This window comes from Jaculus jaculus, chromosome 1 (assembly GCF_020740685.1).
Source record: "Jaculus jaculus isolate mJacJac1 chromosome 1, mJacJac1.mat.Y.cur, whole genome shotgun sequence".
NCBI lineage: Eukaryota > Metazoa > Chordata > Mammalia > Rodentia > Dipodidae > Jaculus > Jaculus jaculus.
In genome coordinates, this window is record NC_059102.1 from 85,033,652 (window position 1) to 85,051,608 (window position 17,957).

The window sequence follows — 17,957 nt, forward strand, 5'->3', positions numbered from 1 at the left end:
GATGTCCTGATTCAGCCAATGTATTTCAGATTAAAGAATATAAAAGAATTACAGATATGAATGACTCTGTTTTCACTCTCAAATATGCGAGTTGGACCATGTAAATTAAGAAGTACACCAACCAAGGATTGATGGCACCCAAGTCATTAAAGACATCATGGGAAAATTAATAGCTCCACCTCTCATCACAACATAGAGCAAAAATACATTTACAAAGTAAAATTTTTTGAATGAATTTTACAATGCTAAGTGGGCTAGTGAACTGAAGTAGGGGAGAAAGCCACAGCTTTTGAGAGTGACTTTTGATATTTTAACATTTAAAATGTGCCAAGAAAAAGACTGCACTATTAGCATGCCTTCAGTGCTAAATACTGGCTCAAAGGTACCACATTTTTAACTTTAAATAAAGAAAAAACTTTATTTTCGCAGGACCTTAATAAAGTCTAGTTTATATAATGCTACAATTAGATATTTCTTCTTGTCATTTTTTGACCTGGCATCTTATCAAGCATTTCATAAGTCATGTTTCTGAGTAATCTGTTAAAAAGTCAAACATACCATACTCTAAGCCTATCTATACTATATGCTAATGTTTTAGATAGTAATTGAAAGTTGTAATTAAGGAAAATTTTACTTTTTAAAACCTTTTTGCATGTAACTAGGCACTATGCATGCACCCTCAATGAGATCCAATTAGTTATTAAGCATTTGCATTTCAGTTAGTGTGGGATAACAAGACTACAGGGAGGAACACTGCAGTTCCTCCTGCAGTTAAAAAGTGTACTCTTTCTTGTCAGCTCTGCAAGCAATAATTCCCACAACTGACTGTTTCAAATGATACTCATCCTTCCAATATTTGTATACTGAGGTGGGTTTCGGCTTTTCCTTCTTTTTTTCATAAAAAAAAAAAGTTGCAGCAATCAGCCACAAAAACTAAAGAAGTCAGAGAATTTTGCTTGCATATAATAATGCTTATAGAGTGGATTGTTTTGTTTTTTGCTATTTGAAAAAAGGAAAATGAATGCTTTTTCTGTTCTTTGTAATATTCAATTTCTTTAAAGGTTTGTAGTTTTCTTAAACTTGGAGCAATAAACTTCACTGAGTAGTACTATGTAAATAAACATGTTTTTCTGATGAAGACATACATGCACTCCACTGTGAAAACACTCAACTTTTTAAATATTTTCTGGCTATGATTCAAAACATGTAAATCCTGAACAGATATAAAATAAATGTATAGTTTATGTACACAACCTAGAAGCATCTCCAGGACTTCTGAGAGTTTACAGAGCAATATACCTGCAATTCCCTGGGTTCAGTCTAGCAGCTGCTAACAGATTCTGTAATGACAGTAAACTGGCCTTTGCTCTTCTTTTATTCACTATTCATTTTCAAGGCTTGGTTAAGTACAGAGCTGGGTTAAAGATCAGTGGTTTTTCATGTGACACACGCTGGTATTCATCTAATGGCTTGTCAAGACAAAACTGTCCCTGTTCTTGCCAAAATAATGACGCTCCACATCGCATGACAATCAGCACTTCCTTATGGTGCAACAACTCGAGCTTTTGGAATTCATTCATTTTATAGAAAAAATGTTAACTGACTATCCAATCTTATCTGTGGAGTCAAGCTGCCATTCTCAACGGCAATTTTAATGTGTTCCCTCTCTGAACTCCACAGCAACATGTATGCCAGTCTCTAACCAAATCAGACTTTGCCATAGAAAAATAATGCTGAAGCTCAGATTCCTCAGACCTTATTAAGGTATATAACTTAAAATATGTAAATTATACATGAGCAGCAGACTGTACCCAGTCACAAGAGGTAGGGCAAGCAATTGTGGAAATGTCCTTTTTCTTGAGAACAAAGTATGGGACTTGCTTTGCAACATCTGTTGGGCTGTGAGAAATGTTAACAGATGTCTGAAGGAGAAAAAAATCAGAAAGAATTAATAAAGGAAAACTCCTCTGAACAGATATTCACCCAAATTTCCATATTCTTAAGGGGGGGAAATGTTGACAATGGCCTATTTTCCCTTATAAAACCTGCTATCTTCATTTTTTAATGTAAAGTTACATTTCCAATGTAAAATTAAATGGCAAAGTTAGTTTTTACACACTTTAAATAAAATAAATAGAGAAAAAGTAAAATTCACAATGATTTCAAGTTCAGGTATTCCCTTTGTGAGTAATTATGTCATAATCTAAGCTGCTTATTTTTCCTTGACTCACAGATGTAATTTGATGAGAAGATAGTAAAACATCCATCTCTCTTAAAACAAACACACACACACACACACACACACACACACACACACACACAGAATACCAACCTACTATATATACCTGCATGCTTTGGAGAAAGGAAAGAAATGTAAGGAGTAGTTCCTAAGATCAAGTTCTGATATGAATATCATCTTTACTCATAAAAGAACTTATCTTCATAATTAAGAAATTTCACCTAACATTTATACCTAAGTCCTTGCTTGCCAAATGGCTCCTAATTTCTTCCCATGGCTATCTTTGTAAAGGATGAAACACCATCTTTTACTAGCAAAATGTTCCCAAGCAGAAACATCTGATGATTGGGAAACTTTTGGAGTACTACCGGGATCCCTCTATTCAAATCTTTGGACTTAGAAATCAACTTGCTTATATAGTTATTATTTTGTGTTTCAATTTTAGGTGATCAAGCTAAACCTAAATATAGCTGTCTTTAATTCAGGTTTAAAAAATAATGCATCAGACGTGTGTGCACACACACTTGTATGCACATGCATATATACACATGCACACATACACAAAATCTGTTACATACCTACCAGCTACTGAATATAACCTATTACTGCCCATGGATAAGAAAACTGAACCATACACTTATATTTTTCTGTAAGTCTTTTCTCTTCAGAGGTATCTAAATTTTATTCTCATTTATCCTAAAGTCTTAAGACTTGAATTTTGGTTAAGATTTCATGAATTAGCTAATTCAAAATGCACTTAAGAACTTTTATGGAGGGGGAAAAAAATCATGTCATGATTTAGGCTGCCAGTCTCAATTACTGACCTACTCTACTCCATGACAGTCTGTGTTAGAATTGACACACTTACTTCATATTTATAGCTACACCTTTGCCAGACAGCTTTGACAGCCTAGGTTGGGCATTTCAACATATACAAACCTCAGTCTAAACAGCCTGAAGATTTCAGGGAATAAAATCATGGTACAAACTGTAAATAAGACGTGCATGCATGCTTTCATTTTTTTACTTGTGTGCCAAAATATTGTGGATCCTAATACTTTGGTGTTTACTCACAGGGACACCACATCAGCACACATGACACAAATAATAACAGCTGTTATATTAAAAACAAACAAAATGGTGGCCAACACTGACAGAGAAAACCTTAAGCTCTGAAAATATCGTTATGTAAGCAGGAAAGGAAATAATCCCCATAGACATAAGGCTTGACTAGGACACATCTGAGTCACTTTAAACAGGGGCGTAATCATGAGAAAATACTACATAAAAACTTCACCTTTCTAAAGAGAAAAACTGCTTCAGGTGACACGTGTCTCTACAGCAACTGCAACAATCAGAGTGATACAGCCTTTGTCGACAGCCTAATCAGGGGCTCAGTTTCATAAAATCACTTCAAGGAAATACCCAAATGCCATAATCCTTTGATGCACTTTAAAAATAAGAAAATAAAAAGATTTGGGCAAAGTATGGTAGATAAGGTAGTTTACAAAATGTTAGGGAATGGATGAATCACTTGGAATCAAGATTCAGATGCAAAACTTTATCTGAAGTCAATATGAATCTTAGGGCTACAAAAGATCAAATATTTTACCTACCTTGTTTTGGTATGAAAACACAAAAATGACTTTAATCTTTTTTCAGGTGAAAGAAGTGAGTGTTTTTTTTTTTTAATATCATAACCAACAGTCAATGTGTTTTTTGAGAAAAGCTTCTAGAAGTAGAGAATCAGTGGTACCATTGCTTAAGTGAACACAGAAGGATGGATAAAAGCGGGTTAGTGCTAGAGAATTGCTTTCACATGACCATAAAGTTAGTTAAAGAATTATAAAGATAATGTTTTTTAATTTACTTCCTTCTAAAATTTGTGGAATATGAAACTGGAAACCCTAGTAAACATGTCACAATAACAACTGAAATTACTATCAGGAAGGAAGATCGAGATTCATAGACAACCCAAAAACTCATGTTGCAGGGCAGGACCCAGTACTTTACAAAACTTTACAAATTCAACATGTTACACTTATCACAGAAAAAAACATAATAATAAAAATAGTATTTTCTACCAGGTATCATGGTGTTCATGTTTAATCCCAGCAATGGGGAGGCAGAGGTAGGAGGACTGCCATGAGTTCAAGGCTACCTGAGACTACATAGTGAATTCCAAGTCAACCTGAACAAGACTGAGATCCTACCTTGAAAAGCCAATAATAATAATAATAATAATAATAATAATAATAATAATATTTTCTAAGGCTGGAAAAAATGGCTCACTGGTTAAGACACTTGCCTGCAAAACCTAAAAACCTGGGTTCAATTTCCCCACTGCCCATGTAGAGCCAGATGCACAAAGTGGAGCATGCATCTAGAGTTTGTTTGCAGTGGCAAAAGGCTCCGGCACATCTATTCATTCATATTCTCTCTTTCAAACTCTCTTTCCTTGTAAATAAATAAAGTATATTAGAAAATAATATCTCATATACACCTGTCAAACCTTAAAAAATATAAATTTTTAAAAATATAGTATCAGTATAAAGTTTCAAAAGTTTCTTTGTTAAATCCAAGACTATTTTATGCACATGTATTTAAATTGAAAAATTTTGAAGCAAAGAAAATCTGAAAGAATTTGGAGATTATCTTCAGAGTTAAGAATACAAATTCTAAGATGCAAGAAATCCAGAACGTAACAGCCAGTTAAAGATGGGAAGGATGAGCAGGTGGAGGAGGAAGTCTGAGAGGTGATGTCCTCTGGTGGAGGACAGCTGTGGGACAAAGCAGAGTGGAAGGTGTAAGACATGGGCACTGTCATACAGCTTCTAGTTGGTGTACTGGTTATGTTGACTTTGTAAAAACTCATTTGCCTGTACACTTACAAGTTTGGCACTTTTCTGTATATATTTCACACTTCAACTCTAATAATTTACTACCAATAATTTTACTACTAAAACTGGTCATGATAACAATAATCAGCCCTAGACATATGTGGAAAATAAAAAGATAAAGGAAAAGAAAAGGGAGGGAAGGAGAAGGGAAGAGACAAAAGAAATTAGCTAGCTTATCACAGTTAAAATAATTCAAATAACTGCCACTAAAATCTACTTCTTACAGCAGTTTCTTCAGAGGCAAAAAGTGTCAGGAAGCAAGTTAAATATATGAGTTTCATAGCATAAGGATGAGTCTGAAAAACAGTAAATGGTTGGCAGAAAGAATAATTATGTGGGAGAAACCTCACAAGACAGTGAAAGCTTATGAGCATACCCAAGTGACTTAAGCAGAGAAGAATAACATACCTCAAGTTGAGAGGGATCAACCCCACAACATGGGACCTTGAAATGTGCTTGCCAGTCTTGATCACTGAGTCTTCCCTCCGACTTGTAATTAAGGCGATTAGGAGGTGGGGAGGGCAAAAAGCGTGCCTGTGGAGAGATGAAGAGAGAAAATTGTATGTACTCTGCAGAAAGTATTACTTAGAAACAATACTACTTAAAAATACATCAAGGAAAATTTTTTGTTATTGTTTTCTGAGGTAGAGTCTCACTCTAGCTCAGGCTGACCTAGAATTCACTATGTAGTGTCAGGGTGGCCTCAAACTCATGATGATACTCCTATTTCTGTCTCCCAAATCCTGGGATTAAAGGCGTGCACCACCATACCTGGCTAAGGAAGATTTTTTAAATTACAAATATAACATACTCTTCTGACCAATCAAATACTCTTTTAAAAATATTTTATTTATTTACTTATTTGAGAGACAGAAAGGCAAATAGAGGGAGAGAGAATGGGCACACCAGGGCCTCTAGCCACTGCAAATGAACTCCAGGTGCACACGCCACCCTGTGCATCTTGCCTATGTGAGTACATGGGATTGAACCTGGGTCCTTGGGTTTCACAGGCAAGCACCTTAACCACTAAGTCATCTCTCCAGACATAAAGCACTTCTTAAAAATAGTTAATATTTGGGGGCTGGAGAAATTGCTTAGTGGTTAAGGCACTTGCGTGCAAAGCTAAAGAACCCAGGATTGATTCCCTAGTACCCATGAAAGCCAGATGCACGAGATGACACATGTGTCTGGAGTTTTTTTGCATCAGCCAAAGGTCCTGGTGTGCCTATTCCCTCTCTATCTGCCTCTCTTTCTCTCTCTGTCAAATAAATAAACAAAAATAAGACAAAAATAAAATAAATAGTTAAGTCCTAAGGCTCACAGCAACCAACAGTTAAATACACAAGCATGGAGAGAATATAAGTAACAAAGAGAGAATAACAGAATAATTTACTAATTGTTAATGATATATGTGTGGACCTAACTAGTACTTTTATTGAAGGTGAGGGGGATTGAACCAAGAGCCTCATTTGTAGTTGCCATAAACTGTATGAGGACATGCCCTAACTTACACAATTTATTTTCTATTTTTCTTCAAGGGGGATGGGAGAATGTTGGAGATATAGGAGCCCATGGGTTTGAACACAAGTACAGACTTTTTCACTAAGATACACCCCCGCCCATAGCCAAATGTACTCCATTTTCTTTCACTTATTATAACAAATAAAGGTCATTTTAAACATTCTTAGCCCCTGCTAAGAAATGCTTATCAGGGCTTTATGTGCCTAGTAGAAGTTGTGAAGAACACAAAAATGAAGGCAGAGTCCCTGCTTTCAAGAACTCTACAACTGTATAGAAGAGACGACATGATTACACAAAAGTGATCTTACATTTAAAAAATAAGAATGTGATAAGAGAAGCACAGAATTCTAAAATGACTTAGAACAGGATGTCTTTCTATAATTATGGGAAGAAAACACCATCTAAGAAGAAGCCACATCTTTTTGGAAACAGACAAACTACAGCAATAGTCTCCTAGAAAATTTATCCAATTCAACAAGAACATAGAGTAGGATGTGGTGTAAGCACTAATGAATGATAGGATCCAAGAACCAGAACTATTATAATGATATGAGTCCCACCATCTACTCCTCTTTATATTGTTATCCACCACCAGTCAAAACCAAACAAAGATCCTCAAAAGCATCTCAGAATAACCATTACTGTCCTCTAAGAAAAGTGTATCTGGCAAGCTTGGTAGTAGACCTAAAAGTGTGGCAGGAATAAAGCTAAGACATCAATCAACTATTCTAGTAAGAGAAAGCAAGATTCAAAATATGCTGTGAAGATAAAATTAAGGGGACAAGCATGAATGATAAGAGGTGGGAAACACATGAAGCATCAATTTGACACTAAAGCTCTTATAGTCAGTGTAAGAAAAACAGTACTATGATCATTAGAAATGAGGATGAGCTAGTTCAGGACAATATAACCAAGTTCAGTTTGGGATAACAGAAATGGGACAACTAGAATAAGTTTAGACAACAGACTGATAAAGGAGTTCCCAGATTTGAATCATTCTACACAGACATCATAAGAGATGTGACAACATGGCCAAGGTGAGCACTTTGTGAGAGACCTGTACATATTGAGGGAGAAGATGGAATATCAAATATTCTAAAACAAGGAAGATAGAGCATGGCAGGGAGTATTAAGTATTTTAATAATACTGTATTAATAGTTTAAAAGAAAAAATCTATAGGGGTAGGTAGAATAGGAAGAACTAGATAATTAGGCTTCACTTGATGTCATATAATGTAATTTAAATGACAATAAAATGTACTCAAAATCTTTTTATATTTTTGGGAGGTAAACTGATGCTCAACATACCATTCCCAATATATATATGTGACTAAAATATTTATCAATTGTATTCTGTGTCATAAGAGTTGTCCTAGTAAATTAATTTGGCATATGGAGTCCAAATTTTAAAAACATAAAATGCCAAAAAAACAGGGAAAATATTCTTCAGAGAAGTTCTGAAAGAAATCAAAGAGAAAGGTGGTCTGACAAGTTAGCGAAGCCAAAGTGAAACTGTGTTCAGGAACTGACAGTTTGTGTTTCACTACTGGGTAGGGGGAGTCTATCATAAGCAAAGGGGACAAAGCCAGCAGAGAGAAGGATATTGAAGATCTAAGCCAGAGGGAAAATGATATAAAAGGGTCCTAGGAGAGAATGTGATAAATAACACAAATGAAAAGGTGCCCCTGAAGGGAGAAAACAACTCTTTCCTTTGAAAACCAAAATAAAGACATAAAAAAATATTTCTGTGCCTAGAAACACACATAAGTGCTAAAGTTAGAAAGCCAGTCTAGGTTACCATGTTCTCTATCAACCTGCACACTGGCTAACTGTCCTTGATTACCTAGGGTCTAACACTGTTCCACACATAGTAAGTGCTCAATAAATGATAGCTGCATAAAACAGCAATCACTGCAGAAAACCAAAAGATAAGGCTACTTAGTAAGGGAGGCACAAGTGGATGAAATCCAGGACTACTGGAGAGGAGAAAAGGAATGTTCCACACTAAGAGACTAAAGTGAAAATCAGTGTCAATGTGAAATGACTGAGGGAAGTGCTAAGTGGCAGAAGTACTCAGTGTTGCTTTCTGAGAATGCACAAAATCATGTGCAAGTCAACTAGTTTCAAGGCATTGTAGTTTAGAGTTCCCATCTGGAAATGGGAATACTTAAAACCAGTAAGAAGTTATCTCTACAGAGGAAAATGCCTTGTTCCAGAACATACTCCCTAGTAGGCAGCAGTATTTTGTAAACCACTGTGATTACATAGCATTGCCACAAAGAGCAGTTCATAATAAAGAAAATTAAAACAGAGAAAATTGATCTGGATGAAATTATTTGATCTTTATTTAAAAGTCATACAATAATTCTAAACATTTAGTATGATTTGTAATTGTATATTTAGAAAGTTCACTAAAGCAAATAAAAACTGAAATACTTTACATTATGTCACAAAAGTGATTTCAGTAAAGGAAGGAGAAAATATCTAAGAATATCACTTCATTATTGAATAAGAGATAGAGCTGAAGATATTCAACTTCATCTCTTTACTGCTAATTCCTATTTTTAGGATTGCAATTGTGGTCCAAAGTCACACCAACTCTCTACCCAATTAGTGAGAGTTGCATTAGTAGAACTCAGCACATTTAGTCCAGAATCCCTTTAGAGAAAAGGGAAATGATGGGTTCCATCACCTGGCCAACAGCAACAGCCGCCAACAAGCCGCTTCAGGGACATGGACAAAGACATTTATCTGCTGCACTGGCAGCTAAACAACCAGCTTTCTAAATAGTCCTTTCTGTGAGGACCACTGTCTAAGTGACCTGTCACATAGCTTTATAAAGTAGCATTAATACTGTGGGCCAAAATGAGATTGATCTTTGAGCTCCATGGTCTTCTGTTATCAACAGTGCATTATAAAACCAATACTAAATACTTTATAAACAGGTCTCCCTACAGTGTATTAGAAAAAACAGTGCATATTTCATGCCCCATAGTTAGGTAGCCACATATCCATCAGACTGATAAATTATTTATTAGGTACTCAGAAGTGCAATAAGAGCCAATAAAGTAACTTCTGGACACTTATAAGCCACTACTTCAGTGGAAATTGTACCTGAATGAGAAAAATACCTGAATATATGGTCTGGAAATACTCCCCTATTGGAAAGAAGTACAGACTTCCTAAGTGAGAAAAATTCCTATGTCCTAAAGAAAATCCTTATTAAAGCAACAAAAAGCACTAACCAGCCCCATATTCATTTCCTTTCTCTTATGTCTACAGTCCTGTGATTTTACCAGCCTTGGTGATAGCTCAGGGAAAGGAAAACTTATAGAAACATATGTAACACACCCTAGCTCAGGTCACATGACAACCACCACTAATGGCTCATACTTGCCATTAACAAAGAAACTACTCAATGACAAGTGTGCAAGTTCTGTGCTGCATGTACAGCCTGGATGTCAGACTTTACTAACAGAAGGTCTAAAGGAATATACGTTTTTGTCGTCGTTGTTTTCTATCTTTGGTTAAAGCTCCCAAGCCTAAACACACTATGATACAGTCCCTGGTGCCCAGTCCAACATCATCAGGCATCTCATTCCTAGACCCACCCCTCTGAAAAAGGACCTTCTGTTCTGGAATGTATTCCAGCCCTTCAGGAAAGAATTTCTCCAGCTGGGAGTGATTTCTCAAACTATCAGAGGCGTGGACCTTTGTGCAGCATTGTGGGTGCCATGGTTTCACATGCTGGCCACATTAATACTGGAGAGCAAGCATCTGTAACCCACAGCTGTGTGTGCTCCAGCCCCAAAGCACCCGCAAGGCTGGTGCCAATGCAAACCACTCTTCCCATCCCACATCGGAACCACACTGGTTTTCCTCAGGAGCCAGGGGCTGAGATACAGTTCTGAAAATGAAGTTTGGGGTACTTTCCATTCACAGGGACTGTTAAGAAGAATACTGCCAGGCAGACTGGCTCTTTGCTTCTCCTTCATTCCATATCAAGTGGATAAACCACAGAAAGAGAGAAGTGTAGGGGATTGTCTCAATGTATAATATATAATTGTATTAAAATGTCCTTATAGAACAGAGTGCCATATACACTGAATACATACTATGAAGTTTTTTAAAAATATGTTTATGTTGTTAAACTGTATTCTAACAACCCCTGTGAGGGGAACTTAAATGGATAAAATTATTTTTTTAATATTCTTTTCAATTTTCTTCTTAATATCTTATAGTTTTATTCCTATATGCTAGATTTTTTTTTCCCTGAGATAGGGTCTCACTCAAGCCCAGGCTGACCTGGAATTGACTATGGAGTCTCAAGGTGGTCTTTCCTCCTATTTCTGCCTCCTGAGTGCTGGGACTAAAAGTGTGCACAACCACACCTACCTAGATTATTTTTTCAAGATAGGGTCTTGCTCTAGCCCAGGCTGACCTGGAATTCACTGTGTAGTTTCTTGGTGGCTTCAAACACATGATGCTCCTCCTACCTCTGCCTCCTTAAGTGCTGGGATTAAAAGCATGTGCCACCATGCCCCACATGGCTAGAATTTTTAAGGGTGATAAATATTTTATGTTGGAAGGGAAAAGAAGTGGAATTAAAGGACAAATCTAGAAGAGATTTGATTTCACATCACTTTCTCAAAAAGACCTCCTCAAATCCTAGAAATCATGAAAACTGACATAAAAAAACATGGAAGACTAGTTTCTTTATCTTATTTTTGCTACTCCAACTGCTACTACTGAGGAGATTATTCATACTAATGAGTTTGGTATGTAGACAAACTATACAATGCAGTCTCAGACCTCAAGTACTTATCTGTGGGGGATTTACTCCTTCTACTAGACATACTTTTATTCCCCAAGCCCTTGCTCAGGGGATGTGATGCTCACTCAGGACTTGGAGCATTTCCATGGTGGGATTTAAACACAACAAGAAGAGACACAACATTTGCCTTTGGGCTCAGATGATGTTGACCCCAAAGCTCAGAATGTCTAGTTTGTTGCCAACAGAAACACACAGCAATCTCTCACTAAGCTTTATAAGAAATACCTGAGTGTAGATTTTGTAGTATTTAAATTCCTCATCACATCAAGCAGATGCATTACTATGCACTGATGAGTTAAATCACATAGCAATTTCTACTCATCCTTTTTATATAACTATTTGTGTTTTCTGTGCTTACAGCATATGTAGAAGACATAATCTAGGGAAGGAACTGTACCCAGTGGTTAAAACTAAATCTGCAATGAGATTACTTAGGTCTAACTTTATAAACGGTTTCTATTTGTATAACCATGGCAAGTTACTTAGCCGAAATTCTTCACCTCTAATGTGGAGATGGGAGTACTAATTTACAGAATTGTTGTGAAGATCAGGTCAATGCATATGTATACATGTAAAAGCAGATTTCCAAATAGAAACCCACAAGCCAGATTTGGCCTCAGACATGTTTTGCTTGGCTTCTTAAGTGAGAGTATAAGCATGTGCATGTGTGTTTTATTAATGGCCAACATGTAAAGTTCAAGAATTTGTAAATTAAAATACAGGTTACCAAAAGTTTGGAAAGGGGAGTATGTTAGGAAAAGGCAAAAGTTAAGGTGTCAAGAAACTTAAGATACAGCAAAGAAATCTGTGTTCCCATTTTACAACCATCAGAGAGGGTTGAATAGAAGCTACTCTTTTTAGCATGCATCCCCACATGGGCACAGTCTCCTTTACTCCCAAGTGCACTGTACCCCACCTGGTTTCCTCATTTCATTATTTGCCTGGCAATTAATTATAGCCATCTGAATTTGTAATGTCTGGCCTATAAGTCACTCTGCATTCATGCAGCATATATGGAAAATTCATTCACATACAAATTAAAAAGAAATTTAAGTTAAAAAATCAAGTACCAGATATATTTCTATGGTGCCTCTTATACAAGCACAACTAACATCAGTAACATATTTGTTTTTAACCAATGGAGATCTTTTTCAAGAAATAAAATATTAATGACAAATATTTGGGCTCTTGGCCTGTGAATCCCAAGACATGTAGAAAGAATTGTAAGCCTGTAATTTTATTTTTCTTATTTTTTGAAATGAATTTGATCAGATTGCTGTACTACACAATCAAGAAAAGTAAGACAAAAATCATAAAATTAGCTGATGATAGAACATACGCCATAGTCTTCCAAACTGTTTTTAGAATGAAGTTCAAAGCAGTGATCAAAAGTAGAGAATGTGGTAATATATCAATTGCTCTTACTGACTTCAGAGAACTAAATATTAACTTTTCATGGAGTTCACAGGCAAGTAGCCTTTAAATTGGTAACTTGAAATGGACCAGATTGGAAGTCTCTATCCACAGTAATTAGCAATTCTACTAATCCATATATAACCCCATGAATCAGATGCTGAACTTTTTTTTTTTTTTTTTTTACAAGTAAATCCACTGGTAGACATTCTGGCACTTGGCTAAGTTGGACATCTTCACATAATATTTATGATTAAGTATGTTTCCATATACTCCTTTCTATAAATCTCAAAATCAAGCCTTATACTTAAATGAATCTATGATTCAGTTTGGAGCTCTTACTATCTATGAGACACTGTGATAATTATATGTAGAAGTAATCAGAGAAATCACAACATTCAGAGCTTATAGAAAGTTAATCATTCTGAATAGACAGTCAGGGGTTGTTATAAGCTTATATTTTTAAGCACATATTGTGTTCCTGATACTAGGAAAGACATAAGATATTTTCATTTGTTCTTCAAAAACCCCATGAAGTAGGTAGGTATTACTATTTTCGCCTTACGAATGGAGACACTGAAGCTATAAGAGTTAAGTCACTTAGCCAAACACTTATTCTATGTGTCAAAGTGGGATTTAAGACTAAGTAGGTCTCATTTGAAAGTATGTGCTCAACTCAATAGCCTACATAACATTTCATTTTATGACTTTAAACATGTTTTTAATATTTTATTTTCAATTTATTTATTTGAGAGAGAGAGATACAGAAATAGGCAGGGAAAGAGAGAGAGAATGAATGGGTACACCAGGGCATCCAGCCACTGCAAATGAACTCCAGATGCATGTGCCCCCTTGTACATCTGGCTAACGTTGAGTCCTGGGGAGTCGAACCTGCATCCTTTGGCTTTGCCTTAACCACTAAACCATCTCTCCAGCCCTCATTTTATGACTTTTAATAAAATTTTCCTTAAAAGTTATTAAATGTAGCCTAGTGACATTAAACACAACATATCTTTGTTGACTTTTTTCACTTTAAACATCAATTAGCATTAAAAGATATCTTGAGGGCTTCTGAGGACTCAGGAGATCTACTTGTCCTGAACAGTATACAGAAAACCTTTAAGTTCACTATTATTTAAAATTCAACAATATAACAATTTTATTCATTTTGTAGTTAGTTGTTATAATTATTGTACAGCTAGCTATGTTTACATTTCTGGTATTTAATGAGTTACTTTACTATGAAACTTTGCTTCCCTAAGAAATTCTAAGCAGTCATTCAAAAGAATGTAAGAAAATTATAAGTACTAATAAGAAATATCTCCTATTAAATCATGCAACGTGCAGAGCAGTTCCATGGTGAATAATTGCTTATGAGAAAGTGGGAGAAGTGAGGAGAGGGAAGGAGAAGGGAGGAGAGGGGAGGAGAAGGGAGGAGAGGGGAGGGGGAGGGGAGGGGAGGGGAGGGGAGGGGAGGGGAGGGGAGGAGAGGGGAGGGGAGGGGAGGGGAGGGGAGGGGAGGGGAGAGACATATCACAGACCATGATCCTGGCAACCAAATAGTTTCAAAGTTTTCAGGTCCAAAGCAAAATGCATGGGGGATGATCAACCTGAAGCTCAGTGCTTTTGGAAGCTTTATCTCATCTCTCCGGGATGCTCCAAGCATTACATCTGCCTAGTCCTCAGCTGCACTCATGTCAGCTCAGTAAAATATTTCAGACAGGTCCTCTAAGTACCTGACATACAGTATAGTTAGAGAGACACTATAAACACACAAGTTAAAGATATAAATAATGACACTATTTATTAAGAAGTATCACAAGTTAGTACTCGTGTTATTAATTACAGCATTTTCAGGAGCATAAGCAATTTAGTCCTAAGAGGAAAGTACTTGAATTTCTTGGGGTAAGGAAACTATCAAAAGAAAAGAAGAGAAAGCATTCCAAATAGGTAAGCAAGTATGAATAAAATAAGTTTAAGGAGGCACTATTCCTTAGGTATATACAGGAGATTGATATGAGATGAGATTACAAAGAGAATATAAGGTTAACTGTAAAGGACTTGATATTTAGATGTCCAAGTTTCTGAATAGAAAAGTGAAACAGAGTCTAGGAAGATGGCTCCACCACTAAGATGGTTACTACACAAGCATGAGGACCTGAGTTTGGATCCCCATCACTTATCTAAAAACCATGTACAATAGAAAAAGGCTATAACCTTGGGGATGCAGAGACAGGAGTATCCCTCAGGCTTGCTGGCCAGCCAGTCTAACTGAATCAATAAATGCTGGGTTCATTTAGAGACCCTGTTTCAAAAAAATAAGGTGGAGAGTGATTAAGGAATATACTCAACACTGAACTCCGGATTTTACATGCACGTCACATAAATATGCACATGCATATACACATTTGTATACGTACACACACATATACAAAATATATACACACGCACAGAGAAGTGGAAAAAGAAGCAGTCAAATATGGAGGCACACAATAGTAATTCCAGCACTTGGGAGGTAAATTCGAGAGGATCAGGAGTTCAAGGCCAGCTTTGACTACATTAAAAATGTGTTTTTTAGTGGGCTGGATAGATGGCTTAGCAGTTAAGAGCTTGCCTATGAAGCCTAAGGACCCAGGTTCAAGGCTTGATTCCCTAAGACCCACGTTAGCCAGATGCACAAGGGGGCACACATGTCTGGAGTTTGTTTGCAGTGGCTGGAAGCCCTGACATGCCCATTCTCTCTCTCCCTCCCTCCCTCCCTCTTTCTCTGTGTTGCTCTCAAATAAATAAAAATAATTTAAAAATGTATTTTTCATAACAGTGTGCAATGCATATCAGAAAAAAAAGACACCCAAGACACAAATATGCATTAATGTATTTGTTTTGAATTAAAATACTCCCCTCCAACACAAGGTCCAAAAGCAAGAGAGTTTGTTAGTTTTGACCCTATTTTTACCATAAGCACATATAAACTATTAAGCCTTAACAGAATATGGACATCCCATCACAAAACCCAGGAACCTAACCTTAAAACTAAGAGAAAAAAAAAAATCAACAATTGAGCATAGCTTCATTTTTTTAAAAGAACCTGTAAGAAATGACAGTTGAATCAAATTTAGTTTGTGGGGAAAGAATGAGTACCAATACATGCACCTTGTCTATCGCCATAGCACCTGAACATGTCTGATCATCAATACATGTACCTCGAGTTAAAGTAATTCTACCTGAAAAATATTTCATGAAATCAAAACTTGGCAGAACACTGATATCATATCTATCTTCATTTCTTTCTTTTTAAAAAATTATTTGAGAGAGTGAGAAATGGAAAGACAGAGAAAGAGAGGGAGATAATTGGCACACCAGGGCCTCCTGCTAATGCAAACGGACTCTACTCACAACTCCAGCTGCACGGACCATTTTGTGCATTTGGTTTTACATGGGTACTGGGGAGTCGAACCAAGCAAATGCCTTTAATCGCTGAGCTATCTCTCCAGCCCATATTCATTACTTTAATATACCCAAGTGACCTTTTATCCAAAAGCATATGACTTCACCACTTACCTCTGGGCTGATTATATCATTTCCCTATTGAACTTACTACTTTTGCCTCACACTACAAAGATGTTAGACATAGTCTGTATATTTGATAAGGTCTCGCTTATTCATGTCATGTGGGAGTGGGCAGCTCTCCAGAATTGAGGGTATACTCAACAAGCAAACATAAGTGCTCTTCCAAACCAGCACTGCCATCTGCCAGTTTCCTGTCACTGACAGCATTCCTATTTAGGCCCCAAACTCAGTATGTCTCTACTAACACATTTCTGTCATAGCTGTTGACTGCCTATTTCACAGTTTTGTTAATGAACAATAAACCCTCCCACTCATCAGAGTTTTTACAAAGCAAATTCAAGTCTGTTTCATCTCTATAGTCTTACCATAATACTTTGTATTCCTGAGTGTTTAAGAAATTTGGTTGACTGAATGAACACAGGATGGATAAATGAATAATTACAATAGCTTAAGAGATTCCACAGTAGGGAGATAAACTCAGGGTATGCTTCTACTGTCTGCTCTCTCAGCAGTAGTGCCAGGCACTGCTAACTGAACACAGGATTCTCCTTGCCTCACCCCACCACTAGCCCTTCTCATCTTCCTCAGCCTCTCAATGCAATCATCACTAGTCTGTAAAAATTCACCAATAAGAAGAAGCATATGTTATCATTGAATCATGTCTTTTATTCTTTTAAATTCAAATTTTCTGTTATTTTTTTAAAATTTTTTATTTATTTATTAGAGAGCAACAGACACAGAGAGAAAGACAGATAGAGGGAGAGAGAGAGAATGGGCGCGCCAGGGCTTCCAGCCACTGCAAACGAACTCCAGACGCGTGCACCCCCTTGTGCATCTGGCTAACGTGGGACCTGGGGAACTGAGCCTCGAACCGGGGTGCTTAGGCTTCACAGGCAAGCGCTTAACCGCTAAGCCATCTCTCCAGCCCTTTTCTGTTATTTTTAATCTTGACAGATAATCCCAAAAAATAACTTAAGGTACAACCAAGTACAGAAGCTTAATGAACTAAAATTTTCTCAAATATTCCCTCCTATTGCATTTGTGTTTGGTTAATGCTACCTAGTATATTATGAACACTTCCAAGTACAGAAGCTTAATGAACTAAAATTTTCTCAAATATTCCCTCCTATTGCATTTGTGTTTGGTTAATTCTACCTAGTATATTATGAACACTTAAGTACTACATGCAAAGAATGTAAAATAAAGAGTCCAGGGCTGGAAAGATGGCTTAGCGGTTAAGTGCTTGCCTGTGGAGCCTAAGGACCCCGGTTCGAGGCTCGATTACCCAGGACCCACGTTAGCCAGATGCACAAAGGGACATCTGGTGTGCCCATTATCTCTTTCTCTCTCTGCTACTTTTTCTCTCTCTTTCTCTGTCTCTTTCTTTCTCTCTGTCTGTTGCTCTCAAATAAATAAATAAAAATAAACAAAATATTTTTTAAAAAAGAGTCCTGTCTTTCTGTCTTTCTCCAAGATCTCT

At 36.7% G+C, this 17,957-nt stretch overlaps 1 protein-coding gene across 7 annotated transcripts in view; it reads right to left on the bottom strand.

The window, feature by feature from the left end:
- The window catches only part of Bnc2 (basonuclin 2), a 454,280-nt gene that overhangs the window by 314,952 nt on the left and 121,371 nt on the right, over window positions 1-17,957 (bottom strand). For all 7 annotated transcript variants that reach the window (XM_045142143.1, XM_045142145.1, XM_004658432.2 and 4 more), the window contains exon 2: window positions 5,548-5,673. In XM_045142143.1, the coding sequence (XP_044998078.1) occupies window positions 5,548-5,673 (126 nt within the window). The remainder of the gene's footprint in view (window positions 1-5,547; window positions 5,674-17,957) is intronic.